Genomic DNA, 27,595 nt, shown 5'->3' with positions numbered 1-27,595 from the left:
ACATCAAAACACAACAATAAAAAACAGTTTTCTGAACTTATCAATACGACTGTCCTTCACAGGATAAGTAAAATGGATCACTGCAAAAACTCAAAATAAGAATATTTGTCCTATTTCTAGTTAAAATGTCTCATTTTAGTAAAAAAATCTTATTACACTTAAAACAAGACTCCACTGGAAAAAAACACAATTTTCACCTGTTTCAAGTAGAATTTCACTTGAAATAAGTAGAAAAAAAGATTTCTTTGCTTGTAATGAGAAGATAAATCCCACTGGCAGATTTTCTACTTATTTCAAGTGAAAATTTACTTGAAACAGGTGAAAATTGTCAAATAAGTTATTTTTCTGGTGATGACTAAATGTTGAAATAGCAGTAAAACCACATTCATTGATGAAATGACATAAGGGATGGAAAGGGGGGATGGCAGTTTTACAGGGGGGATGATTTTGACCGTTTTTATTTCAGGGGGATGCCATCCCCCCTCATCCCCCCTCAACTCCCGAGTGCAACTCGGTGCATTTTATTTTGGAGATCCCCACCGGAAGTCCTCTGGTTTCGCACGCCAGCTTCGTTTATGGTGGAAAAAGCGAGTTGAGGGGCAGGCAGGACTTTGTGGGATGGGAACAGGCGAGTGTGTGTCCGAGTCTCGCAACCCTTTGACACTTTATTTTGGCAGAGAGACTTTGACTGGAGGCTCCGCGGAGCCCGGGAGCAGCAGAGCAGCAGCAGCCGGGCAGCAGCAGCAGAGCCGCGGCCGCCGGGACGCACACGCTCCGCGGGAGAGCAGAAAATGGGAGCGGTGAAGTGAAAAGTGTCGAAGTGCGGTCGTCTGGATGAGCGGCATCAAAGTAAGTTCTTGGATCACTTCCAACGCCGAAAGTACTAAAAGTAAAACGCTTTTTAGTTTTAGTTTCCATGAATATCCCCCTGGAAGTCTTGCCTCATGTCCAGCTGTTGGGGAGTTGGAGCCGCAGCGGGATCAGTCAGATCAGGTTTCACGTTAGTCTCGGGGAGAAACCGCCCCTTCAGGTCCCGACGCCGCTGACCGCACTCCCCACGGCCGGCACCGCAAACTACACACACCCGGGGGGAAAAGGGGAGAAGAATGAAGAAAACGGTGACAAAATGAACTTTTCTGGTGTGAGTGATGTGTGAGTGATGCGTCCGCAGGAGGAACACGTGTGTCTGAGCAGCTGGAGAGAGATGGAGATGGAAGTGGTTACAGTTTTTCACAATCGTTAATACCCATTTCTCAAAACAATAACAGCTTTTTTCAAACTGAACACACAGATCTGAAAACCTCACACACAAAATGCTAAACCTGACACTCCCTTTGCAAGATGACTCTTTGCCATCAAATCTCTTACCTGTTCACAAAATGGAACTTGTGTTTTCATTTGGTACACACAGCCATTTTTTCAAATGACACACACATACCATTCATTGAGTACACACAACTAAGCATTTGTCTGCACACTTCCAAGCATTTACAGCACACTTAGGTGCAAAACTGAAAACACAATTATAGAAACAGAACACACCATATGAATGACAATGACTTTGGAAAATGTGCTTTTTCTCCTTTTGTAAAATGTCTGTAGGCCTACTTTTGTATAGTCAAACATAAAACAGCACAGAAATATGCAACCAAAAAAAGTTTAATTTTAGCACACACAGAACAGTACAGAACAGTAACCACCCCCTCACAACAAAAAATGAGCCATCATGCCTCTGGTTCCTGTCAGGCCAGAGGGCCTCATCGACATCACAGGCAATGTGCTCCCTGTCAGCGTTGGAAGAATCGCCTTGAGTGGCGAATGAAGCCCTGACAGGCCTCCACGCTTACGTCGCCACAAGCCTCCTCCATGGCCGGGAGCAGTGGGACCCGGCCCTGTGGGTTCCGTTCATACACCTTCCACCTCCATGCTGAAAAGAATTCCTCTACTGGATTAAGGAAGGGAGAGTAAGGTGGAAGAAATATAGTGGAAAAGCGTGGGTGGTCCCGGAACCACCCACGCACTAGAGCAGCCCTATGGAAACTGACATTGTCCCAGATGACCATATAATGGATCCAATGTGGGACATCCATCCGACCAGGTGGTATTAGCAGGTCCTGCAGGCCATCCAGGACGGCAAGGGGACGGGCAGTATTATAGGCCCCTAGGTGGGCATGATGGTGGAGGATGCCATGATGATTCATGGCCGCACACATCGTGATGTTGCCACCACGCTGGCCGGGGACCTCAACAATGGCCCGCTGGCCAATGACATTTCTGCCCCGGCGCCTCTTCTTCACGAGGTTGAACCCAACCTCATCAATGAAAATGTACTCATTCCCCTCCATTGCGGTGTCATACATTTTATACTGCAGTCCTGATTGAAAATTGCTCAACAGACCTGAAAGTTTAGAGATTTGAATATTTGTGTGTTGTAGTTTGATGCTTTGAGATTTTATTTGAGAAGTGTGTTCAACGACTGAACATTGTGTGTAGTGTTTTGACAGCAAGGTGATTTGTAATTGACATCAGAGTGTAAAGAAGGAAAGTCAGACTCTAATGCAGATAAGGGAGTGCGAAGTAGTGCCAACTTGGGTCGAGCAATTGGTACATGAAGTGAAGGTTGTGCAAATTGTGCCAGATTTTTGCTTTTTGGGTATTAGCAACTGTGAAAAACTGTAATACAGGGTTGATACGGGGCTGGGAATCCTGGAAAGTGCTTGAATTTCAATGTTGTGTTTTCAAGGCCTGAAAAGTGCTTGAATTTTACTTGAATTTTACTTTAGTGTAAGTGCTTGAAAGTGCTTGACATTCTGTCTTTCACAAAATTGGGATCAAACTGTATAGTTTAGTTATTACAAGGATAAATAAAATCATTAAGATGATGAAACATAACTAGTAGGGATGGGCGTATGGACTAAAAAATGTATCACGATAATTTCTGGCATTTATCCCGATAACGATACAAAAAATACCAATTCAACTCCACCTTTGTAACTATAAATCTATCACCACATTCAGTCTTTGGAGCCCCCAAAACACTGCTCTAAAAGAATACTAAATGCTACTAAACTACAACAATTGAATTAATAAAAACCAATTAAATTAGTACACCTGTACAGCAAAACTGTAATGACTCAAGCTTTTCTTTCTTTCTTTCTTTCTTTCTTTCTTTCTTTCTTTCTTTCTTTCTTTCTTTCTTTCTTTCTTTCTTTCTTTCTTTCTTTCTTTCTTTCTTTCTTTCTTTCTTTCTTTCTTTCTTTCTTTCTTTCTTTCTTTCTTTCTTTCTTTCTTTCTTTCTTTCTTTCTTTTCCTTCTGGCTCATTTATTTATTTATTTCAGGCTCATATCTATCCTTCCTTCCTTCCTTCCTTCCTTCCTTCCTTCCTTCCTGTACGTTGTGCGTGGATTCAATGCAGAACCATAAATCAGCTTTACACAAAAACGTCATCAACGGGAATTTATCGTTTTTACCGTGGGGAATTTTTTGGACGGTTTATCGTGAACGGTAAAATATCGCCCATTCCTAATAGGTAGAGACCTGCCAGTGAGGTGATCTTTGTGGATCACTAGGCAGCAGATCCACCAGCTCCCTCAGATCCCCCAGATCCCTCAGATCCATCAGATCCACCAGATCCCAGCGGTCTGCCACGCACAGCTGCGGGATATCTGATGTCCCGGGGTGCCGGGGTGAGTGGATCCCCGCCTCTCCTCTCCACTTCCAGGGAGCAGTGGGTGCTGCTGTTACTGCTAATGCCCACAGCGCTGGGACACATTAGTCGCAGCCCAACCTGTCAAGTTTTGCATTCAAAAATAAGGGAAATGCTCCACTGCCAGCCGTCCCACCAGCCAAACCCAGGTCCAGTATCTTGCATTTTAAGGCAGGTTTACAAGAAATGTAAAATAACTAACGGTGAACCATTTAAAAACTAAAATGATGTGCTCAGAATCTGATAGTTCTACCTTTGTTGACACTGAAATGCTGTGGACATTCTTATTCCTATAATAGAGCCTAAATGAAAATACAAAAGGGTTTGAAAGCACATTTATTTATTTTAAATATTTTCAATTAATATACACATTGATTGTCTTCAAGTGAAACATACATTTTCTTTTAATTTGTCATTTTAACTCATGTGGCTCTCTGCCCCATCCTGCTCCTCTTTAGGGGAGTAAATTTGGTATCCCATTTTTAGAGATATTTAAACGAAGTCGCTTTGTTGGCAGAAACGTCTTCTCTCTGGTTACATCCATCCATCTCTAAGTTGTTGTTCCGAGTTTGTTCCCGTTGTTGCCACTAACCTCGCGAGAACCGGGCTTTAGCAAACGGCTGTTCTCATGAGGCCGGTGACAATTCAGTTCGGAGAGACACAGGAATGCTTTTTAAAAATTATTATGTTATGAAACGGGAAATTTACGTGAAAATACTAATACGGGGGGACGTCGGGAAAGGGGAGTAAAATAGAGTAGTTTCCCGGCCAAAACGGGAGACTTGACAGGTCTGGTCACAGCCAATTTAGCCTTGTTAAAAACACTTCAGAACTGATGTTGAAATCCAAAGTGAAGAGTTAAATTGTTAAGACAGCAGCTGGATGTACATATACAAGCACAACTCAGTGATGCACATTCAACCACTGAATAACATGGACCGACTCCTGTTTGGTCAATGTCCTTGGTGGATTAAAGCTGGTGTTGCATTTACAGCAAGTTCATGCTGCAGCTGGTGAAAACTGATTTTATGGAAATGATCATTTGGTGTAAGGCCCCGTTTACACAGAGCAAAAACTGAGGCGTTTTCATGCGTTTTGGCCGTTCGTTTACACGAAAACGCAGCTCAAAGCCCCCAAAAACGATAATTTCTGAAAACTTCGGCCAAAGTGGAGATTTTTCAAAAACTCCGTTTTCACGTTTGCGTCTAAACGGAGAAAAACGGAGGAAAACGGAGGAAAACTGAGATTTAAGCTTCAGAACGTCACATTATGCACCAGAAACTCACCAGCGTGCGACCTGTGTTTACAATTAGTTTGGCCACCGTCAATATTTTCTTGTATTTTACCTGTTTTATATTCTAAAGTCACACTTAAAAGTAACTCCACTTCTCTGTCACTCCAAACGAAAGACTCTCGGTCCGTCTTGGAAGTAAAGCCTGAATTATGGTCCTGCGTTAAATCGACGCAGAGCCTACGGCGATTAGCGCCGTACGGTGTGCGTCGCCGCGTACCCTACGCCTTCGGCTCTGCGTTGGTGTAAAGCGGAACCATAAATCAGCCTTAACTGGAAGTTACACGTGTCATTTGTTGATGTTTTTTCCAGGATTCTGATTGGTTGGCATGACGTTACCATCGTTTTCATGCGGGTCCGTGTAAACGAGGATATTTTTGAAAACGTAGAGGGGAAAATATCCGTTTTTGTAAATACCCGGCTACGTGTAAACGTGGCCTAAGACCAGAATCTGTAATGTAAATGTAGAGTAGAGTTATTGTGTTGGAGACCTGTGGTTTGCAGGGTTGCAGTGGGGGGGCTATGTGTGCATTGAGATTTAAAAGTCTGTAAAACCTAAAACCAGGGGACCCATCTCTCTTGTCTGCACACCAGATTTTCACCAGTTTTCCAGATAACAGATAAAACTCTTCCATGAGAATAATAATGTGTAGAAGTGTGAATTAAACACATTTTCAGACTTTTTAAACTGGAATATATATATATATATTTTTAATTACAAAACACATACATTTTAAATTGTCTTTTCAAACCTTTTTGAAAAGCCGTGAAGCCTACTCCATAAAAAGTAAGTCTGAAGAACATAAAGATAGTTGAGTCTCTTGCGCTTGGTGTAATTTCCTCTGATGTTGTGCTCAGACTACCAATGTCCTGACAATAATGAGAGATTTCTGGCTCTCTTGCTTTACAGCTTATTTTGAAGTGAGCCCTAACACTGGAACTGGCAGCAGTGTGGTGGCGGGGCCAAGTTCGACTGTTGTGTTTACAAGTAGTCATGGAAAATTGTGGCTTGGGGCGCCTTTAGGCCTGAGAAAAGTGTTAAAATCTATATATAACCGAAGATATCTGTAGTTTAGCTGCCCTTGATGGAAAAAGCACATGTGAGGCTTACGTCTGAATCATTTTAACAACTGAATGTATTGGAGTAGAAGCACAAAAAAGTAAGGACGCATGGAAAATTTGAAACGAGTAAGAAATAGTGTGACTTTTACTTTATTGTAGAAGGGATGAACCTGAGACAGTGGTTTTGTCTTGTCAGCGTAATTACATCAAGCTTTCCTTTGTGTTTTAGACCCTAAATGCCTAAGTGCCACAGCACTTAGAAAAAATCTAGGGTACCAGGGGTGGCTGAAAAAATGCCTGGACCAAACAAGAGATGCTGGTGTTGGTTGTTCTTCCTCACTGGTATTTACAGGTGCAACATGTTTGTAACCAATCAGTCTGTGTGGGTTTTTTTTTTAATCCTTGTGTCAATCCAGGAGGGAGTAACCCACCTTTTGCCAGAAGAAAACTGTGATAGACTGCAGGAGACCCGTATTTCACTGAGCAGGAAAAAGTGGTGTAGATAATGGGGTTGTAACATCCAGTCCTCTCATCAGTCCTACAACCCTGTTGGTGGATTGTTGTGATGAGGAAAATTTAGGGGCGTTAAAGAGGTTAAAAACATTGACGGATTATGTCAATTTGTTGTGATCATCATTAACTACAAAAGTAGTTTCAACCATTAAACAATGAAAGGAATGTGAATGAATTTCATTGGGTAAAGGGTAAAGGTGTAAACCTAAGCTGCACACTTTGCTCTGTCTTCGATCTCTTAGCCAGCAATGAATGTATGATTGAACCACAAGTTAAAATGTTACTTTCGGGGGGTTTCTAGCAGGAGTTCAGGTTAAATCTACCGGACAGGAACCTGTAACAGGGCCGACCGTTTCTTCGGCCCCTTCAGCCGGCGTGTTTCCACGACACTGTAGCCCCACGCAAGAACCTTTGACTGAAAAAATTGCACCGCCAACCACCAGGTGGCGGTCAGCAGAAGAATGAAGAGAAGAAGAAACACGTTAACAATGGATGCTACTTGCTTTGTTTTTTTGTTTTAAACGTACACAGCGGTCGTGGCGATTGAGATTAAAAGACCCCCCCCAGACCTGAACTCATGGGTCCATCCATCGTTTTTTTCATATATTCTCTAACTGCATCAAATGTACTAGTAGCAAAATGTCTCTGGTCAAAATGTTTTAATGATATGTGCTCACGTGATTTAAGTTCACGTGAGAGGGCTGAACGTAATTTCCTGCTTTAAGAATACCCGATCAATACCCCTTGAGACGAAAAACGGCCCCCTCCCACTACAGGGCAGTTTTTTGGCTGTTCCCGGTAGTGCTGGGCGGTATACCGGTTCATACCGAATACCGGTGTTTATTTTTCTTATGATATGAATTTTTCATATACCGTAATACCGGTGAGTATGTACAGTAGCGTACACAACGTTGAGAACGCCTCGCGGCGCTACGTTCTGCCGCGCTCGACACTGTTTGTGAGGGGACTGTTTAGCAGTAGTGATGCACCGATTGTTCGGCAACCAAAATTGTTCCGCCGAAAATGGCAAAAAACACTTTCGGTGTTCGATGGAATAAGTGGGAAAAAAACCGAACAATTAATAACGGCGTTGTAATATAAGGAAATAGACTCGCCGCTCCCGTACCGGTTGCGCACCACAAACATAAATCGTTGGCCAACCAAAAAGTAACCACATAAGAATTTTACCTAACATTCACCAGGAGGTGGAACCAAAAACAAAAAAAAACAAAAAAAAAGATTTTTTTCTTTGAAAAGCATGCCTAAATCAAATTTATTTGATTTGATTTGATTTGACAGCCCCTCCTTGAACCGCCACCTTACTGTGGTGGAGGGGTTTGTGTGCCCGAGTGATCCTAGGAGCTATGTTGTCGGGGGCACTTTCGCCCCTGGTAGGGACTCCCATGGCAAACAGGTCCTGGGTGACGGGCCAGACTAAGAGCGGTTCACAAGCCTACCATGATGAAAAAGATATCAAGGACCGTTACGTCGCCCGGATCGGCGTCACCGGGGCCCCGCCCTGGAGCCAGGCCTGGGGTTGGGGCTCGTAGGCGAGCGCCTGGTGGCCGGGTCTTTGCCCGTGGGACCCGGCCGGGCTCAGCCCGAAGCGGCGACGCGGGTCCGCCTTCCAGTAGGCCCACCACCCGCAGGAAGGACCATGGCAGGCCGGTGCATTGTGGGCTGGGTAGCAGTCGTGGCGGGGTGCCTCGACGACCCAATCCCTGGACATCAACCCTCACAGTGGGGACATGGAATGTCACCTCGCTGGGGGGGAAGGAGCCGGAGCTTGTGCGTGAGGTTGAGAGATACCGGCTAGAGATAGTCGGGCTCACCTCCACACATAGCTTGGGCTCTGGAACCCAGCTCCTTGAAGGGGGCTGGACCCTCCACTACTCTGGAGTTGCCCAGGGTGAGAGGCGGCGGGCTGGTGTGGGCTTGGTTATAGCCCCCCAGCTCAGCCGCCATGTGTTGGAGTTCACCCCGGTGAACGAGAGGGTCGCTTCCCTGCGCCTTCGGGTCGGGGATAGGTCTCTCACTGTTGTTTGTGCCTACGGGCCGAACAGCAGTGGGGAGTACCCGGCCTTCTTGGAGTCCCTGGGAGGAGTACTTGATAGTGCTCCAACTGGGGACTCCATTGTTCTACTGGGGGACTTCAACGCTCACGTGGGCAATGACAGTGACACCTGGAGAGGCGTGATTGGGAGGAACGGCCTCCCCGATCTGAACCCGAGTGGTGTTTTGTTGTTGGACTTCTGTGCGAGTCGCAGTTTGTCCATCACGAACACCATGTTCAAGCATAAGGGTGTCCATCAGTGCACGTGGCACCAGGACACCCTAGGCCGGAGGTCAATGATCGACTTTGTTGTCGTTTCATCTGACCTTCGGCCGCATGTCTTGGACACTCGGGTGAAGAGAGGGGCTGAGCTGTCAACTGATCACCACCTGGTGGTGAGTTGGATGCGCTGGCGGAGGAGGAGGTTGGACAGACCGGGCAGACCCAAACGGATTGTGAGGGTCTGTTGGGAACGTCTGGCTGAGCCCTCTGTCAGGGGCATCTTCAACTCCCACCTCCGGGAGAGCTTCTCTCGGATCCCGGGGGGGGCGGGGGACATCGAGTCCGAGTGGACCATGTTCTCCGCCTCCATTGTCAACGCGGCGGCTCGAAGCTGTGGACGCAAGGTCTCCGGTGCCTGTCGTGGCGGCAATCCTAGAACCCGGTGGTGGACACCGGAAGTACAGGATGCCGTCAGACTGAAGAAGGAGTCCTACCGGGCTATGTTGGCCGGTGGGACTCCTGACGCAGTAGATAGGTACCGGCAGGCCAAGCGGGCCGCGGCTCGGGCAGTCTTGGAGGCAAAAACTCGGGTCTGGGAGGACTTTCGGTCGGCCTCGAGGAAATTCTGGAGGACCGTTCGGCGCCTCAGAAGGGGGAAGCAGTACTCTGCCGGCACCATTTATGGTGCTGGTGGGGAGCTGTTGACCTCGACTGGGGACATTGTCGGACGGTGGAAGGAATACTTTGAGGATCTCCTTAACCCGACTGACATGCCTTCCACTGAGGAAGCAGAGGGTTGGGGCTCGGAGGCGTGCTCATCCATCACCCAAGCCGAGGTCACCGAGGTGGTTCGTAAGCTCCTCGGTGGCCGGGCACCGGGGGTGGATGAGATTCGCCCTGAGTACCTCAAGTCTCTGGATGTCGTAGGGCTGTCGTGGCTGACACGCCTCTGCGACATTGCATGGAGGAAGGGGACAGTACCGCTGGGGTGGCAAACCGGGGTGGTGGTCCCTCTGTTTAAAAAGGGGGACCGGAGAGTGTGTTCCAACTACAGGGGGATCACACTTCTCAGCCTCCCGGGGAAAGTCTACGCCAGGGTACTGGAGAGGAGATTACGGCCGATAGTCGAACCTCGGATTCAGGAGGAACAATGCGGTTTTCGTCCCGGTCGTGGAACACTGGACCAGCTCTATACCCTCCGCAGGGTGCTCGAGGGTTCATGGGAATTTGCCCAACCAGTCTACATGTGTTTTGTGGATCTGGAGAAGGCATTTGACCGTGTCCCTCGTGCCATTCTGTGGGGGGTGCTGAGTGAGTATGGAGTCCGGGGCCCTCTACTAAGGGCTGTCCGGTCTCTGTATGATCGAAGCAGGAGTCTGGTTCGCATTGCCGGCAGTAAGTCAGACTTGTTCCCGGTGCATGTTGGACTCCGGCAGGGCTGCCCTTTGTCACCGGTCCTGTTCATAATTTTTATGGACAGGATTTCTAGGCGCAGCCAGGGGCCGGAGGGGATCCGGTTTGGGAACCTCAGGATTTCATCTCTGCTTTTTGCAGATGATGTTGTCCTGTTGGCTTCATCAGACCGGGACCTCCAGCATGTGCTGGGGCGGTTTGCGGCCGAGTGCGACGCGGCAGGGATGAGAATCAGCACCTCCAAGACCGAGGCCATGGTTCTCGACCGGAAAAGGGTGGCATGCCTTCTCCGGGTGGGTGGAGAAGTCCTGCCTCAGGTGGAGGAGTTCAAGTATCTCGGGATCTTGTTCACGAGTGAGGGAACAATGGAGCGTGAGATTGACAGGCGGATCGGTGCAGCGTCCGCAGTAATGCGGTCGATGTACTGGACCGTCGTGGTAAAGAGGGAGCTGAGTCGAAAGGCGAAGCTCTCGATTTACCGGTCAATCTACGCCCCTACCCTCACCTATGGTCATGAACTTTGGGTAGTGACCGAAAGGACAAGATCGCGGATACAAGCGGCCGAGATGAGTTTCCTCCGCAGGGTGGCTGGACGCTCCCTTAGAGATAGGGTGAGGAGTTCGGTCACCCGGGAGGAGCTCGGAGTCGAGCCGCTACTCCTCCACATTGAGAGGAGTCAGCTGAGGTGGCTTGGGCATCTGTACCGGATGCCTCCTGGACGCCTCCCTAGGGAGGTGTTCCAGGCATGTCCCACCGGGAGGAGACCCCGGGGAAGACCCAGGACACGCTGGAGAGACTATGTCTCTCGGCTGGCCTGGGAACGCCTCGGACTCCCCCCGGAAGAGCTGGAGGAGGTGTCTGGGGTGAGGGAAGTCTGGGCATCCCTGCTGAGGCTGCTGCCCCCGCGACCCGGCAACGGATGAAGCGGGAGAAGATGAGTGAGTGAGTGAGTGATTTGACAGTAAAATAGGCCATTCTAAGACAATTTACTGCAGCAATTCCTTTCCAAATCATTAGAAAAGGTGGTTAACACCCAGTTGTGCATGAAAAAAAAAATACTGTGATATACCGTGAAACCGATATAATTTTGAAAAATACCGTGATATACATTTTTGGTCATACCGCCCAGCACTAGTTCCCGGTAATGGAAACGCGCGCAAATGGCCCGGCCCCGAAAATTCTACCCAGAACTCCCGCTAGTGGAAATGTGCTTTCTGAGAAACCTTCGTCGAGCACATTAGTGCAGACTTGCATGACAAATGCAGTTTAAACTGTCACGGTGCAAAAGAAGAAGACAAAAACAGAAAGAAACCTCATGGTAACCTTGTCCAGAGCCACTCTGGCCTCAGACATCTGGGGTGGACCATCACACAATGGTAATGTGTGTTCTGGCGGGTCAGATACATCAGTATTACCAGTACTGGAGTTGAGGGGGGGTGAGGGGGGATGGCATCCCCCCTGAAATAAAAACGGTCAAAATCATCCCCCCTGTAAAACTGCCATCCCCCCTTTCCATCCCTTATGTCATTTCATCAATGAATGTGGTTTTACTGCTATTTCAACATTTAGAGTCATCGCCAGAAAAATAACACGTCGCCAAAAATAACTTATTTGACAATTTTCACCTGTTTCAAGTAAATTTTCACTTGAAATAAGTAGAAAAATCTGCCAGTGGGATTACAAGCAAAAAAAATCTTGTTCCACTGGCAGATTTTTCTACTTATTTCAAGTGAAAATCTACTTGAAACAGGTGAAAATTGTTGTTTTTTCCAGTGATGAGTCTTGTTTTAAGTGTAATGAGATTCTTTTATTAAAATGAGACATTTTAACTAGAAATAGGACAAATATTCTTGTTAAGATTTTGAGTTTTTGCAGTGATCCATTTTACTTATCCTGTGAAGGACAGAGTCATATTGATAAGTTCAGAAAACTCTTTTTTATTGTTGTGTTTTGATGTACTTGATGTAAGCCCAGTGGATATTTAAAGCTTACAGAAGGCTGCATTTAACTGCTGCTATGTCATTCCTGCAGTATTTCTGCAGGTGTTTTGGTCAGTGCTATTATTTGTAATATATTATATTATTTGTAATCAGCACAAATTATCTGTCCCCATATGATAAAATCCACCATCCCCCCCTGACTTTTTTTTTTACAACTCGAGTACTGAGTATTACAGACCCGTTTTGGTGGAAGAGGACGCCATATGCTGCAGATCAAAGCCAACAAGGACCATCCAGACTATTCTGAGCAAAAAGACCAAATGTCAGGCTCTGTGATGACATGATGTCACACTCGTGCCCTCGGCAAAGGTAGTTTACTCCCCTGTGATGTTAGCTTATCGGGATGTCGGCACATTTTTCAAAAAGACAATGTTTTGGGAATGTGATATTTTAATACGTTTCTGGAAATCAATTCATTCCTTCACACAATCAGTTTTAGAAATGAATTTTGAGTTAAGCGCCAATTTGTATTTATTAAATGACACACTGGATCTTCAGTTAGACTGGAAAAAAAGCAGGATATTAATTATGATCACATACTTCGCTAAGAAATGCATACTTTTACTTTGGAAAGATGATTCCCCTCCAACTTTCAAGTTTTTTTTGGATCAAATTTCAGTTTTTTTACCATTGGAAAAATTAACTTTGGAAAAATACAACCGTGGTCATATCTTTCAAGAATTTTGGTCTCCATTATTTTCAAAACTGGAGAATTTTTCCAAAGGGGACCAATGAGTATCTCTATTTTCGAACTTGTGCCTTATGTTTGTATGTATGTATGTATGTATGTATGGATATATATATAGTTTGATATCGCTGTTGCTGCCATTATTTTTTTTTATATATATTTATTTAATTTTGTTCTCCCTTAATGCATGATTTTTTTTTTTTTTTTTTTTTTTTCCCTGGGGCAATTGTAGAGAGGGTGGGAAAATGGGTAGAATGGAGATCGTGAATGTGAAGATGTGAATTGTGAAAATTATTGTGAAATAAAAAGATATTTAAAAAAAAAAAAGACAATATAAATAATATTCTTAACACATTACAAAGTTGAGGTAGAAGAGGATACGGGTACTGGACTGGCCTGTCCCCAGTCCTGGCCTGACCGTCAGAATGGCACCATGTTCTTACCTAAGGTGTTTCTAGATTGGATCCCGACATTATTGCTGGATAATGAACGTGCGTTGGTAATGTAAACACAAGGCTTGCAAGTTGAGGGTTAGGGAAGGCGAATCGGGAGGTGTTATTTTCCTAACATAACGTTACTTGTGTGGGTGTTTACAATGACGTATCATCCCCAGTCAGCAAGATTCATTCGCCATCAGACAGGTGTCATTTTCAAAGCGAGGAGGTTTCTTTAGTGGGTTTTGCTTCTTACAAAGACCCAGTTTGTCATCTTTGTGTCCAATTGTTCAAACAATGGACCATCCTTTATGGTTCTGGACATACGCCGGTTTATGGCATCCTCAGCTCCGAGGCTGAGTAACTCGCGGATCTCCTCGTCTCCCTAGTTTCTCTTACTCTGCAAATATAGGCCCTACCTGTGACATCATGCTGCTGCTGTTACTCTCATCAGCTGTTTCCTTATTTTATAAAATAATAAATAAAAACTTCCCTGGTGGGTTGCACTTAGGTTAGTGATCAACAAACCCCACCCACCCCGGGTTAGTTCAGTTTACATTAGACCTGGTTAAGACACTCGGAGGAGAGTTATTCGTGGAGAAGCTCAACATGCCAGCTCGCATCGGCCAATGTAAAAAGGACAGGCGACACGCTAGATCCACGCGTTAAAAGTGGGGTATTCTAATGTAAAAGGGGCTCTAGAGACACATTGGGACAATGACCGCTGAAACTTTCCACTTGTATCCTGTTTGAAGTGTTGCGAGAATGAATGGAAACATTACAAAGTAATAAAAGATTTTCTCTCCCACTTCATGCTGGTGTGAAGTGGGAATATGAATTGAAGTTGACAGGAAACATGAAACCCCCCCCCCCCCAAAGAAAGTCAGCGTATGAGGATATTGTGCAACAACATGGAAGCACACAATTAAATTACAAGCAAATTAAAAAAAGTTTTTAGAAACTGCACTTCAATATGTTGACTGGTTTACCTCTTTAACACTATTGATGTTTGTAATCATCGTCAGGGATAAGAAGAAAGAAAAAGACTCACAAAATAAATTCACACTTGTTTTAATCTTTATGGATTTGAATATGGATTTTCCTTTTTGGTTAATTCTTTTTAACACAGATTAACAGCAGGTGAAGAGATGGTCTTAAACATCGTAAATCAACATCCACACTTTTCGATAGCAAAATCGACCAAACTTAATCACCACAGGGCCGTTTCAAAGGGGAAACATGTTTGATACAGCTGCTATTTTGATTAATTCCTAAAATGGACCTTTGTAGCGGAGCTGTTGGACATAATTCACTTATTTAGATATAAGTTAGATTGTTAGTTGATCGAGCACTGTGCCTTTAAGACAGCAGTGAATGTTGGGGGTTTGTTACGGGTGTTTTTGATGGTTAACGCCTTTTAGTCCTTCTTGTTTTTAGGAGCTAAAAAGAGAAATAAACAACACATGCTTGTGTATTTAAATGGCATTAGTCTTGAGTACTTCGTAATTCCTACACCTTTTATGTTATTCTTTATTAATAAAGAAACAGATATTGACAAATGTGCTGGCATGAGGGGTGTCATTGAAGTGTTGCTAAACATCCGTCCACACGCGAGTTGTAAATCCAAAGGTCAGCTTTGCAAATGTGCTCTTTGAAAAGTGTGTAGTCTTTTCTGCTTTTACACTTCAGTTTTCAGCATCCAGTTAAAGGCTTTTGATTTGCACTTAGTAGTTTTAAAACAGTAAAGTCCACATCCACTCAGTATAAAGCCACTGCCTTGCTTTCCTCTCAGTGTCATGCATTCATTTGGCTTAAAAGGATTAGAGGAGCATTCATCTTCTAATTACAGTTTTCAGCCTTCACCTTGAAGATTAAATTGGGGCAGAGTGGTTTCGGTGACATGAAGAATGCGTCCGAGCACCAGATGGCAGCTGAACAAATTGAGGGCCGGATGAGTTTTGATGTAGATGCGAATGAAAGCGTTTAATGGAAGCGCTTCATAGATATCTGCTCACGAATCCTGATGTGCGCTATGCTTACTGATCTTTCGCTGGCGGCAAAGCGTCACCTACATTCAGAGATTTAAGAGGCAGGTGTTGGACAATCTTTTGTTTTGATCTTATTTAAAAAAAGTGGTGCTTTAAGGACTTTTGATACAGTTGCGCTGATAAGAGACTTTGATAATTGGATTATTACAGCGATAAATATGCAGGCAGTCAGAAGATGACAGAACTAAACGCGGCTCTGCAGCTGTATGTAAATAAAGGAGAAGTGGGCAATTACTTTCAGGGGACGACATCGGTTTGTTGTGCTGCTGAAGAAAAGGTGCCACGGGACCACTGAAAGTGAGACGGTGTGGAGGCGTGACTTCACAGGCCCCTGCTAATTACTCGCTGGGGGGGGGTTGACGTGGGGCTAATTGTGGTAGTTATAATGCGTCTGATTTGTGGGCAGCGCTGGAAGGCATTTACTTTTATCAGGGAAGAATCTGAGAGACCTTGTGCAGAAATTTCACTCCTCGGTGAAAGAAACAAAAAGTGAAGGACAGAAGTGGGGAGAGAGGGAAGGAGGGAAGGACATATACCGTATTTTCTGGACTATAAGCCGCTACTTTTTTCATAGGTTTTCAACCATGCGGCTTATACAAAGGTTCTATTCTGTGGATTTTTCTTCCACCGCTCAGGGCGCTCTAACCGGAATTAGAATCAAAACTAAAACAAAATAAATGCAAAGAAGAATACGCTACTTCTTCTTTAGCAGATAGAAGTAGAAGCAGATTTCAAACAGATAAACAGATAAATAAATACCGGTTATTTTCTCTTGGTTCTGTCCCGTTTTAATCAGCAAAGTTGCTGCCGTGTTAAAAGACACTGTTAGGAAAGATCTATTTAGGTACAAACATGTACATCATTTACAGTTCAAAATCCTTCTGTACATGTAGTAAATATCTAATCTAACAACATAAATATCTGCGGCTTGCATATCTTTTTTTTATAAATAGAGCGGGTGCGGCTTGTATATCTTTTTTTTATTATTTTCTTAAAAATCGAGCGGGTGCGGCTTATAGTCCAGAAAATATGGTAAATGTGGCAGCAAATCTTCTTTTTGCTCTGAAGTTGTAGGAGGATTGCAGTGCAAGCTGGCAAAGGACTTGCTGTATTTTCTGTGGAAGTCAAAGATGCAGCGTTGGCTTAAAAAAAAAAAAAAAGGTTGAGCTGTTTTTGTCCATTAAACATTCATTTAAAGCTCAGACTCCAATCATTATGTTGTTCGTCATGTTTTTTCCCCTTCATGTGGCTTAATCCATGAGTGGACTAAGTAGCAACCGGAGGAGCTCAGCTGGAAAAATCCTGTTAAACTTTGTCCGCTGAGTGAAAGATTAGTCTAGTCAGCCTAATTAACAATCTTTGAGGCCCACTCGTGTCCTGTCTGGTCAAAACCTGTGGCTGTGGAGACCCTGGCCTTCAATTAAACAGATATGTACCGACTTCAGATGCTGACTTTTCATCCGTAGACTGTACAACAGGCAAGCCAAACTCCTTACACTGCAAAATGTTTACACTGTGATTTGCCAGAGGAGTCAGCCTTAGTAATGTAAACGGTGTGTTCAGAGGTCAAGTGAACAGCTCACATTAAGTAGACTTTGAGCCATTGTAATCAGCTGGTATTTGTTGACCCATAAGTGCAGTGCATCCATGTGGCCGCGCCCCTTCTGAGCTGAAGATAAACAAACGTAACACCTGTTACTTCATCCAGATAAGAATCGCTACCTGGACATTTTTGCACCTTTTAATGCGTACCAAGTCCGAATCTTAGGATGAGATGTTCTCTGTTTTTTTTAAGAATGCTTTAAAACGCTCCTTTTGAAAGGATGTATTTACCAAGCACATTAAATTTGAAGTGTTCAAAGTCGAGCCTGGTTTTTCTGGTTGTTTGTGAAACAAATACTTTCTAAAGAAAAGTTGCTCTTTAAGTTTGTGCCAAGTGTCAGCCAGAACAGTAATTACAGTCTGATATGTAGCACAACTTTTTTTCTTTTCTTTCTCACGCAATAGTTAAACTGTAGCTTATGTCTCTTAACACACACTCTGCTGTGTCATGCCCGGTCAACCTGACTGTGAATGTGCATTTCTAGCTGTTGCATAACTCATAACCTCTACCCAGTGTTCTTACTTATTGGTGTGTTTGTTTGCAACTTGGACTGAGAGAAAGAGCTGCAAAAAGGTACGACAGGCTTGTGTATATATATATATATATATATATATATATATATATATATATATATATATATATTATATGCATCCACATTACTCTGCATGATTTTTTTCTTTTATTTAGTTTCATTTTGAAATGTTGTCTTTGTTGTCTAAGTTCGGTGCAGATATGCTCAATGGCTTTACAATATTCTAATAACCTGATTTTCCATGGACTTGGATTTTCACCAATGTAACCATGCAGACTTATGAAACCAAGTTAACTGAGAAAGTGTAAATTAACTCATTGCTCCTAGTTTAAATAGAGACGGGTTAAAGGCAGAGAATACATTTCCCCATTGTGGGACTAATAAAGGAAGGAAAGTTATAATGATCAATAATAGTTTGCATCTTATTCTTTTCTCCATTTTTTTCTGAATTTGGTTCTGTTTTAGAATAAAATTAAAAAATTTTGGCTGTATTTATTTATTTCAAACTAATTTCTGGGATGTTTTCCCCCCAAACTAAACTATTCTAATGACAGAAAGTTAAATAAAAAAATAGTAAAAAAAAAAAAAAAAAAAAAAAAAGAACTGTTTCTCTGATTCAAAAATAACATTTTATAGAAGTTTCAAAAAATATGTTTTCTTTTGCAATCGATTTTCTGTGCACCAAATAAAGTTATAAAAATGGCAAGTTTGTTGTATTGAGGGCAGATTTTGAGACCTGTCAGCAGAGAAGACATGCATGCTCTCCACAGAAGTGCTGGGGTGTATTATTGACTTCAGAGTGTGTTTTCCCGCTCTCAAAATGTTCACTGATGATTTAAAGCATAAAATTTGCAATTATAAACTAGTTTGCTAAGATGCTTGCACACTGTATCTTTGTACCAGTTATGGAAAACAAACTGGCTTCAGATGTTGCCTGTTGAGACAAGATGCAGCAGAGAAGGTGAATATGTGTCAACAATATTTTCAGACACAAACCATGAAGAACTTCAGGCTAAGTTCTGAGCAATTTGACTGTAAAGAAGCAACAAGACCCATAAAACCCTCTCTGCCCTGGCAGATGATAATGTCAAAAGAACTGTGAAAGTACAAAAATAGACTCTGGCTGCGTTTTTAAAGGAATAAAGTTGTCTGAGATTTCTTTCCACACCAAAGTTTTCCTTTCTCTGTCACGTTCCATCTTCTAGCTCAATATTGTGCTGCTCAGAAAGCGGGCCACGGCCGTTTTCCCTTCATTGTCCTTTGTACACTGTTAGATTTCTTGTCTTTTAAAGTAGGTCGTACTGATGGTATCAGTGTTGTTGTGGTGCTCTCAGATAGCTCCAGCACCAGCCGTTAACGTGACACGGATATTTTGAGTGCATAGCGCGGCACCCAACGGTCCTTTCTGAGGATTCAGTGCTGCCAGGACTGAGCGTCTGTAAACGAAAGGAGGCGGTTTTCAATCATGGGCGGGTTTCTACCACATTCTTTGAAATATGAGGCTTGTTTTATTTTATGTAGTTGTTTGATGGGTTTGTGCTTTGTATTTAAAAACAACAAACAAGGAGATCGATGCCTTTTTTTCTTCCTTATTTCAGTTTTTCTGCTTTAGTTTTGGACCAGTAAAATGAAATGTCACCACAGTTTTTCCATTTGGGTTCTAAAACAGAATGACCAAGGACTGATACACAGATTTAGAGTCATGCCGGTTATGAAGCAAGAAGAGGAAAAATAGAGCTACTCAAGTTGCACGAACAAAGGCTTCAAAGACTTTTCATGATACAACAAAAGTCTTAAGAATGACATCTGAACACGAACAGCCTTTTGAATATCAACAGTCACAAAGCAGGTGAACTGTGAGATAGTCTGAACTAGGGATGAGCGATATTTTACCGTTCACCGGTATACCGTCCAAAAAAATTCCCCACGTAAGAATTTGTGATCTCGCGATAAAAAGAAAGAAAGATATGAGCCAGAAAGAAAGAAAGAAAGAAAGAAAGAAAGAAAGAAAGAAAGAAAGAAAGAAGAAAGAAAAGAAAGAAAGAAAGAAAGAAAGAAAGAAAGAAAGAAAGAAAGAAAGAAAGAAAGAAAGAAAGAAGAAGAAAGAAAGAAAGAAAGAAAGAAAGAAAGAAAGAAAGAAAGAAATGAGCCAGAAAGAAAGAAGAAAGAAAGAAAGAAAGAAAGAAAGAAATGAGCCAGAAAGAAAGAAAGAAAGAAAGAAAGAAATGAGCCAGAAAGAAAGAAAGAAAGAAAGAAATGAGCCTGAAAGAAAGAAAGAAAGAAATGAGCCTGAACGAAAGAAAGAAAGAAAGAAATGAGCCTGAAAGAAAGAAAGAAAGAAAGAAAGAAAGAAAGAAAGAAATGAGCCTGAAAGAAAGAAAGAAATGAGCCTGAAAGAAAGAAAGAAATGAGCTGAAAGAAAGAAAGAAAGAAATGAGAAAGAAAGAAAGAAAGAAATGAAAGAAAGAAAGAAAGAAAGAAGATAGCCAGAAAGAAAGAAAGAAAGAAAGAAAGAAGAAAGAAAGAAAGAAAGAAGAAATGAGCCTGAAAGAAAGAAAGAAAGAAAGAAAGAAGAAAGAAAGAAATTAGCCTGAAAGAAAGAAAGAAATTAGCCTGAAAGAAAGAAAAAGAAAGAAAGAAAGAAAGAAAGAAAGAAATGAGCCTGAAAGAAAGAAAGAAAGAAAGAAAGAAATGAGCCTGAAAGAAAGAAAGAAAGATATGAGCCTGAAAGAAAGAAAGAAAGAAAGAAAGAAAGATATGAGCCTGAAAGAAAGAAAGAAAGAAAGATATGAGCCTGAAAGAAAGAAAGAAAGAAAGAAAGAAAGAAAGAAAGAAAGAAAGAAAGAAAGAAAGAAAGAAAGAAAGAAAGAAAGAAAGAAAGAAAGAAAGAAAGAAAGAAAGAAAGAAAGAAAGAAAGAAAGAAAGAAAGAAAGAAAGAAAGAAAGAAAGAAAGAAAGAAAGAAAGAAAGAAAGATATGAGCCTGAAAGAAAGAAAGAAAGAAAGAAAGAAAGAAAGAAAGAAAGAAAGAAAGAAAGAAAGAAAGAAAGAAAGAAAGAAAGATGGTGGAAGGCGGATCTGAGAGCGAGGAGTCATTCCAGTTTTGCAGTACAGGTGTAACTCATTTAATTGGTTTTTATTAATTCAGTTTAATTGGTGTAGTTTAGTAGTATTTAGTATCTTTTAGAGCAGTGTTTTGGGGGTTCCAAAGACTGAATGTGGTGATAGATTTATAGTTACAAAGGTGGAGTTGAATTGGTATTTTTTTTTTCTATCGTCATTTTTATCGTTATCGGGATAAATGCCAGAAATTATCGTGATACATTTTTTTAGTCCATACCGCCCATTCCTTGTCTGAACCAGGTGTTCTGATCTAATGAAGGCTGGGCAGTTTTTTTTTCAGTGATTATTGACTGAGAAACAACAGTTGGATTGTGTTAACAGCTTTCAAACATAATCTGCTCTCCCTACAGAGTACAATGGCACTCCTTCAGTGGCTTGGCCTGTCATTCCTGGTGGCTGTCCAGTCCAGCGCCGTCAAGAACTGCCACCCCGGCTGTCACTGCGAGGTGGAAAGCTTCGGACTGTTCGATAGCTTCAGTCTGACCAGGGTGGACTGCCGAGGCCTGGGTCCCAGTCTCTCCGTTCCCATCCCCATCCCTCTGGACACCACCCACCTGGACCTGTCCTCCAGCTCTCTGGGACCAATCAGTGACGCCATGTTTGCTGGGCCAGGTTACACCACGCTTGTTAGCCTGGACCTCAGCAGCAACTCTATTACAAAGGTAAGTAAATCTAAACCTTTTAAAAGAAGACCATACAGCTTTTAAAGAGTGTTTCTGTGAAGACTTTTATTATTCTTTCTTCTTTAGTGTCTTGTTTTTTCAAGCTATTTGTGGCTAAATACTAGGGGTGCCACGAAATTTTGCGATAGAAAAACTTCACTATACGTGACGTATCGCGATCTTGGGTTATTAATATTAATAGCCTATATTGTGTTGACTAGTAACGCGCAGTGTATTGGTGCCGACTGCGCCTCGACCCGCGGACGAAAATCTTACTCCGCTCAGAAGAAACTAGTACCGTTTTGGTCCCGATCACGGGACTCTTGGGGGGTTGTGAGCTCTGAACTTTTACTTATGAAAGGCTGGTGTAGAGTTAAGCCTTACCTTATTAAATTAAACCTTTTTCGGGTCGTGAGTAGGATAAACACGGGGACAACTTCTTCTGAGTTCGAGTGTACTTTACTGTCCGCTCAACAGTGTAGGATTTTAGAACATCAACACAGCACCTAGTGCTGTATCACTCCGCCAATCTAAAACAGACTAATCACTACAGATAAACTGACTAGTGTCATTATAGTCCCTGATTTACATCAGAATATAAAGAATATATTTATAAAATAATGAACCCTGAATTACCAAAATAACCTTAACAAAAATAAATCTCCTCTTACACTTATAAGATGAGCATGAATCAATCTTTTTTATGATGTAAAATTGTATGTATTTATTTACTTTTATTTATTTATTTAATTTTAGTTGTTAAATTTCTGGAAAAGAAAAAAGTCAAATCATACATGAGAGAAACTATTCAGTTTGTGGCAAAATATTTTTACTTGTATGAAACTGAAGATGCATAATGCAAACCTGACATTTACTTTTAGTTCAGTTTGTGGAAAATGGTTGGCGTGGCTTTCTCTTTAAAACTTAAACAGTTATAAAGCATTACAAACTGTAACAATAGGGCAAACGCACAGCATTGTTTTGTATTTTGTGTCTTTCAAATAAGACAATTTTTTCCAGTCATATTTTCCTCATTCAAGGTTGTTAAAAAAATACTGCTATAATATCGTATCGTTATCGTGACCTCAGGCCAACAGGAGACGGCTCATGAGTGAGTTTGTGGGAGATTACTGTTTTGAAGGGAGACCTGTAGTCAATAAAGAGCATCCTTATGTAGGAGTCTTTACTCTCCAGACAGGAGAGGGAATGAAGGACCTGTAGGGCTAGTAGGGGGAACTGCAGGGGGTTCAGGGCATCTGGAATAAAACACTTCTTGATGATTGGAGGTAGGGGCCCGTAATCATTAAAGCAGTAGGTCAGGCTCCCCTAGGGAAGGAGGACGATGGTTGGGGTCTTAAAGCCGGAGGCTACAATCCTCTGACTGGGGGAGTGGTTGAAGATGGAGGTGAGAACATCAACCAGCTCGTTGGCACATTCTCTTAGAGCCCGTCTGGGATGTTATCTGGTCCAGTTGCATTGGGGGGGTTGATCTTCTTCAGTGCTTTGTGTAACCTAGTCTGACGAGATTATTTGGTGAGGTGAGGGGGGTTGGGTGGTCCAGGTGTGTGTGTACTTCCTCCCTGGACTGTTGCTGGAGGTCTGAATGAGTGTAGACCAGGGGTCGGCAACCCAAAATGTTGAAAGAGCCATATTGGACCAAAAACACAAAAAACAAATATGTCTGGAGCCGCAAAAAATGAAGTCTTGTATAAGCCTTAGAATGAAGGCGAAAGGCGAAATGTCGAGAAAAAAGTTGAAATGTTGAGGAAAAAAGTCGAAATGTCGAGAAAAAAGTCAAAATGTCGAGGAAAAAATCGAAATGTCGAGGAAATAGTCGAAATGTCGAGAAAAAAGTCGAAATGTCGATATTAATGTTGAAGTACAATTTCGAGAAAAAAGTTGAAATGTCGAGAAAAAAGTTGAAATGTTGAGAAAAAAAGTCGAAATGTCGAGAAAAAAGTTGAAATGTCGAGAAAAAAGTCGAAATGTCGAGATTTATGTTGAAGCACAATCTCGAGAAAAAAGTCGAAATGTCGATATTAATGTTGAAGTACAATTTCGAGAAAAAAGTCGAAATGTCGAGATTAATGTTGAAGCACAATCTCGAGAAAAAAGTCGAAATGTCGAGAAAAAAGTTGAAATGTTGAGAAAAAAAGTCGAAATGTCGAGATTAATGTTGAAGCACAATCTCGAGAAAAAAGTCGAAATGTCGAGAAAAAAGTCGAAATGTCGAGAAAAAAGTTGAAATGTTGAGAAAAAAAGTCGAAATGTCGAGATTAATGTTGAAGCACAATCTCGAGAAAAAAGTCGAAATGTCGATATTAATGTTGAAGTACAATCTCGAGAAAAAAGTCGAAATGTCGAGAAAAAAGTTGAAATGTTGAGAAAAAAAGTCGAAATGTCGAGATTAATGTTGAAGCACAATCTCGAGAAAAAAGTCGAAATGTCGAGAAAAAAGTCGAAATGTCGAGAAAAAAGTTGAAATGTCGAGAAAAAAGTCGAAATGTCGAGATTAATGTTGAAGCACAATCTCGAGAAAAAAGTCGAAATGTCGAGATTAATGTTGAAGCACAATCTCGAGAAAAAAGTCGAAATGTCGAGAAAAAAGTCGAAATGTCGAGAAAAAAGTTGAAATGTCGAGAAAAAAGTCGAAATATTAATATTAATGTTGAAGTACAATTTCGAGAAAAAAGTTGAAATGTCGAGATTAAAAAGGAAAGGAAAAAGAAAGAAAAAAAGGAAAAAAGAGAAAATAACAAGGAAAAAAAAGGAAAAAACCGGTCAAACATTTTTGAAAAAGCTCCAGGAGCCACTAGGGTGGCGCTAAAGAGCCACATGCGGCTCTAGAACCGCGGGTTGCCGACCCCTGGCGTAGACGGTATTGAGATCATCTGGCATGCTGACTGCGGACCTGATGGTACTGGCGGTGGTCCGGTAGAGCTCGGCACTAGAATACAACCTGTCCAGCGAGTGTCTGCCCTGCGTCTCGGCTGCTGCGGTTGCTTTCTTCAGTCCATACCTTTCAGCTTTGGGCTCCGTCTCATTGCAAGATTGCGATCATGCAGCATGTGACGTACCTGACTGTTTATCTAAGGCTCCTGGTTGGGGAACTTGATTACTTCAACACAAGTCCTAATCCACCCAGTCACATAGGCAGCATAGTCCTTTAATGCTGACAGAAAAGTCATCCGGAGAGGCTGCAGCTTTAAACACATGCCGGTCTGTCTGGGCAGAACAGTCTCTGGTCCTGAGTTGAACTTGTTTGTTTGTTTTGGTCTTGGTCTGTTGGCCGTGTACAGGAACAGAGATGTGAACTGAGTGTCCAAGGTGAGGGGTGCAGCCCTGCATCCCCCACGTATGTTACTATAAACATGATCTAGTGAGTTTTTGTTACGGGGGGAAATGTCCATGTTGATAACATTTAGGAAGAACAGTCCATAGATTGCACTGATTGAACTCACCAGCGGTGATTAAAAATCAGGACGAGCCGTTACGTTTGTTAGATTGTGAGGTAATGTTGACACCCGCTAAAAACACAGCAGGGAATTCCCTCAGTAAATAACAGAGACTGCACTTCGGTACCCTTAGACCAGGGGTCGGCAACTCGCGGCTCCGGAGCCGCATGCAGCTCTTTAGCGCCGCCCTGGTGGCTCCTGGAGCTTTTTCAAAAATGTTTGACATTTTTTTTTCCTTTTTTTTCTTCTTCTTTTTTTTCCTTTTTTTCTCTTTTTTTCTTCTTTTTTTTCCTTTTTTCCTTTTTTTCTTCTTTTCTTTCTTGAAATTTTGACTTTTTTCTTGAAATTTTGACTTTTTTCTCGACATTTCCACTTTTTTCTCAACATTTTGACTTTTTTCTCAACATTTTGACTTTTTTCTCGACATTTTGACTTTTTTCTCGACATTTTGACTTTTTTCTCGACATTCCGACTTTTTTCTCGATTGTACTTCAACATTAATCTCGACATTTCGACTTTTTTCTCGACATTTCGACTTTTTACTCGACATTTCGACTTTTTACTCGACATTTCGACTTTTTTCTCAAGATTGTACTTCAACATTAATCTCGACATTTCGACTTTTTTCTCGACATTTCGACTTTTTACTCGACATTTCGACTTTTTTCTCAAGATTGTACTTCAACATTAATGTCGACATTTCGAATTTTTTCTCGACATTTCGACTTTTTTCTCGACATTTCGACTTTTTTCTCGACATTTTGACTTTTTTCTCGACATTTCGACTTTTTTCTCGACATTTTGACTTTTTTCTCGACATTTTGTCTTTTTTCTCGCCATTTTGACTTTTTTCTCGACATTCCGACTTTTTTCTCGATTGTACTTCAACATTAATCTCGACATTTCGACTTTTTTCTCGACATTTCGACTTTTTACTCGACATTTCGACTTTTTTCTCAAGATTGTACTTCAACATTAATGTCGACATTTCGAATTTTTTCTCGACATTTCGACTTTTTTCTCGACATTTCGACTTTTTTCTCGACATTTCGACTTTTTACTCGACATTTCGACTTTTTTCTCGACATTTCGACTTTTTTCTCGACATTTCGACTTTTTTCTCGACATTTCGACTTTTTTCTCGACATTTCGACTTTTTTCTCAACATTTTGACTTTTTTCTCGACATTTCGATTTTTTTCTCGACATTTCGACTTTTTTCTCGACATTCCGACTTTTTTCTCGATTGTACTTCAACATTAATCTTGACATTTCGACTTTTTTCTCGACATTTCGACTTTTTTCTCAAGATTGTACTTCAAAATTAATCTCGTCATTTCGACTTTTTTCTCGACATTTCGACTTTTTTCTCGACATTTCGACTTTTCACTCGACATTTCGACTTTTTTCTCGACATTTCGACTTTTTTCTCAACATTTCGACCTTTATCTCGAAGTGCATAATGAAAAAAAAATCTTCCCCCAGTTCTAACTAATATAGCTACATGCAGCATGTGTTGCCTTCATTCTCAGGCTTATACAAGACTTCATTTTTTGCAGCTCCAGACATATTTGTTTTTTGTGTTTTTGGTCCAATATGGCTCTTTCAACATTTTGGGTTGCCGACCGCTGCATTAGACTGTCTTCTTTTCGTTAATCTCTTCCTCTCTTTCTCATTTCCAGCTAAGTCCAAATGCGCTGTCCAAGCTGCGTTACCTAGAGAGCCTGGATTTGAGTCACAACAGCCTGGAGAGCCTCTCGCCGAGCTGTTTCTACGGGCTGCCTCTGTCTGAAGTCGACCTCAGCCACAACAGCTTCCACAAGTTCGACATGGACGTGTTTGCCGGCAGAGTGAACGGGGAGCCCGTCAATGTGGATCTGTCTCATAACAAGCTTGTGTCAGTCTCCCCCTCACTGCACGGGAAAACAGGGCACATCCGTAGTTTAAATCTGTCAGCAAATCACCTGGCGAGTGCGCCGAGCCTGGCAGGACTTCAGCTGAGGTACCTCAACCTGGACGGAAACCCCATCACACAGCTCAAGGAGGGAACATTTGCTCAGCTCAAAGATCTCGCTTATCTATCCATCAGTGGCCTAGGCGAGCTGCAGGAGATCGAGCCAAAAAGCTTTGCGGGCCTCCAGAACCTTCAGGTCCTCGATCTCTCCAACAACCCTAAACTGAAGAGTCTGAGCCCCGCGGTTTTCACCGGACTGGACTCCCTGCAAGAGCTGAATTTGTCTGGTACCGGGGTGGCGTCCTTGCCGACTACCATGTTGGCCCACCTCCCCAGCGTTAAGATCATCACGCTGGGACGAAGCATCCAGTGCTGGAGGAGCCAGAAACAGGGACAGTTCCACCGGCAGATCGGACCAACGCAGCACGACGACGTGCTGAACTGTAACGTGCAGGGGGTCGTGTTGTGAGGCTGCGCCCGCAGACGGGAGCCGCTCCTTTCACTACTAATTACATAACTGTGCCTTATCTGCTTCGATATGCAGCCTTGAGTTTTCCTCAGAAATCTGTGTCAAGGTGACACTGTATCTGTTATCACAATGCTGTACACGGTGTACTTTTTTTTAAAAACGGTGGAAAATGCTTAGCATTTTTACGTAGCACAGAGGGATTTTGTTCATCTCTTAAAATGCATACCTAACTAGTAGAAACGGTGTCGGTAAGAAATGTCTGGCAGCGTTAAGTGTTGGATTCACGCAGGTCGTCTCATCGGCCCTTTTTAAGATCTAGTTGCACTCATTCCATGCGTTGCTGTTTCAGTGATGCACTTAAACATGTCC

The 27,595-nt window shown here is 42.5% G+C and overlaps 1 protein-coding gene across 2 annotated transcripts; it reads left to right on the top strand.

Annotated features, from left to right (window-relative positions):
• The first annotated feature begins 592 nt into the window (after positions 1 to 592).
• tsku (tsukushi small leucine rich proteoglycan homolog (Xenopus laevis)) lies at positions 593 to 27,377 on the top strand. 2 transcript variants are annotated; one of them, XM_061718889.1, is made up of 3 exons: positions 593 to 849; positions 21,038 to 21,349; positions 26,486 to 27,377. In XM_061718889.1, exons 1-3 carry the CDS (start codon positions 835 to 837, stop codon positions 27,224 to 27,226), a joined length of 1,068 nt encoding a protein of 355 aa, XP_061574873.1. In that variant the 5' UTR covers positions 593 to 834; the 3' UTR covers positions 27,227 to 27,377. The 2 variants fall into 2 exon arrangements, with proteins under 2 accessions (XP_061574873.1, XP_061574874.1); XM_061718890.1 differs by lacking the exon at positions 593 to 849 and adding an exon at positions 17,253 to 17,607.
• The last annotated feature ends 218 nt before the right edge of the window (positions 27,378 to 27,595 follow it).

This window comes from Cololabis saira, chromosome 4 (assembly GCF_033807715.1).
Source record: "Cololabis saira isolate AMF1-May2022 chromosome 4, fColSai1.1, whole genome shotgun sequence".
Taxonomy (NCBI): Eukaryota; Metazoa; Chordata; class Actinopteri; order Beloniformes; family Belonidae; genus Cololabis; species Cololabis saira.
Note: the sequence above shows the minus strand (reverse complement) of the source record. Positions and strands in the feature narration are given on the sequence as shown.

Coding starts and splice junctions, on each gene's coding strand:
- tsku (XM_061718889.1), top strand. Junction 21,350..26,485: donor GCAGCAACTCTATTACAAAG/GTAAGTAAATCT, acceptor TCTCATTTCCAG/CTAAGTCCAAATGCGCTGTC.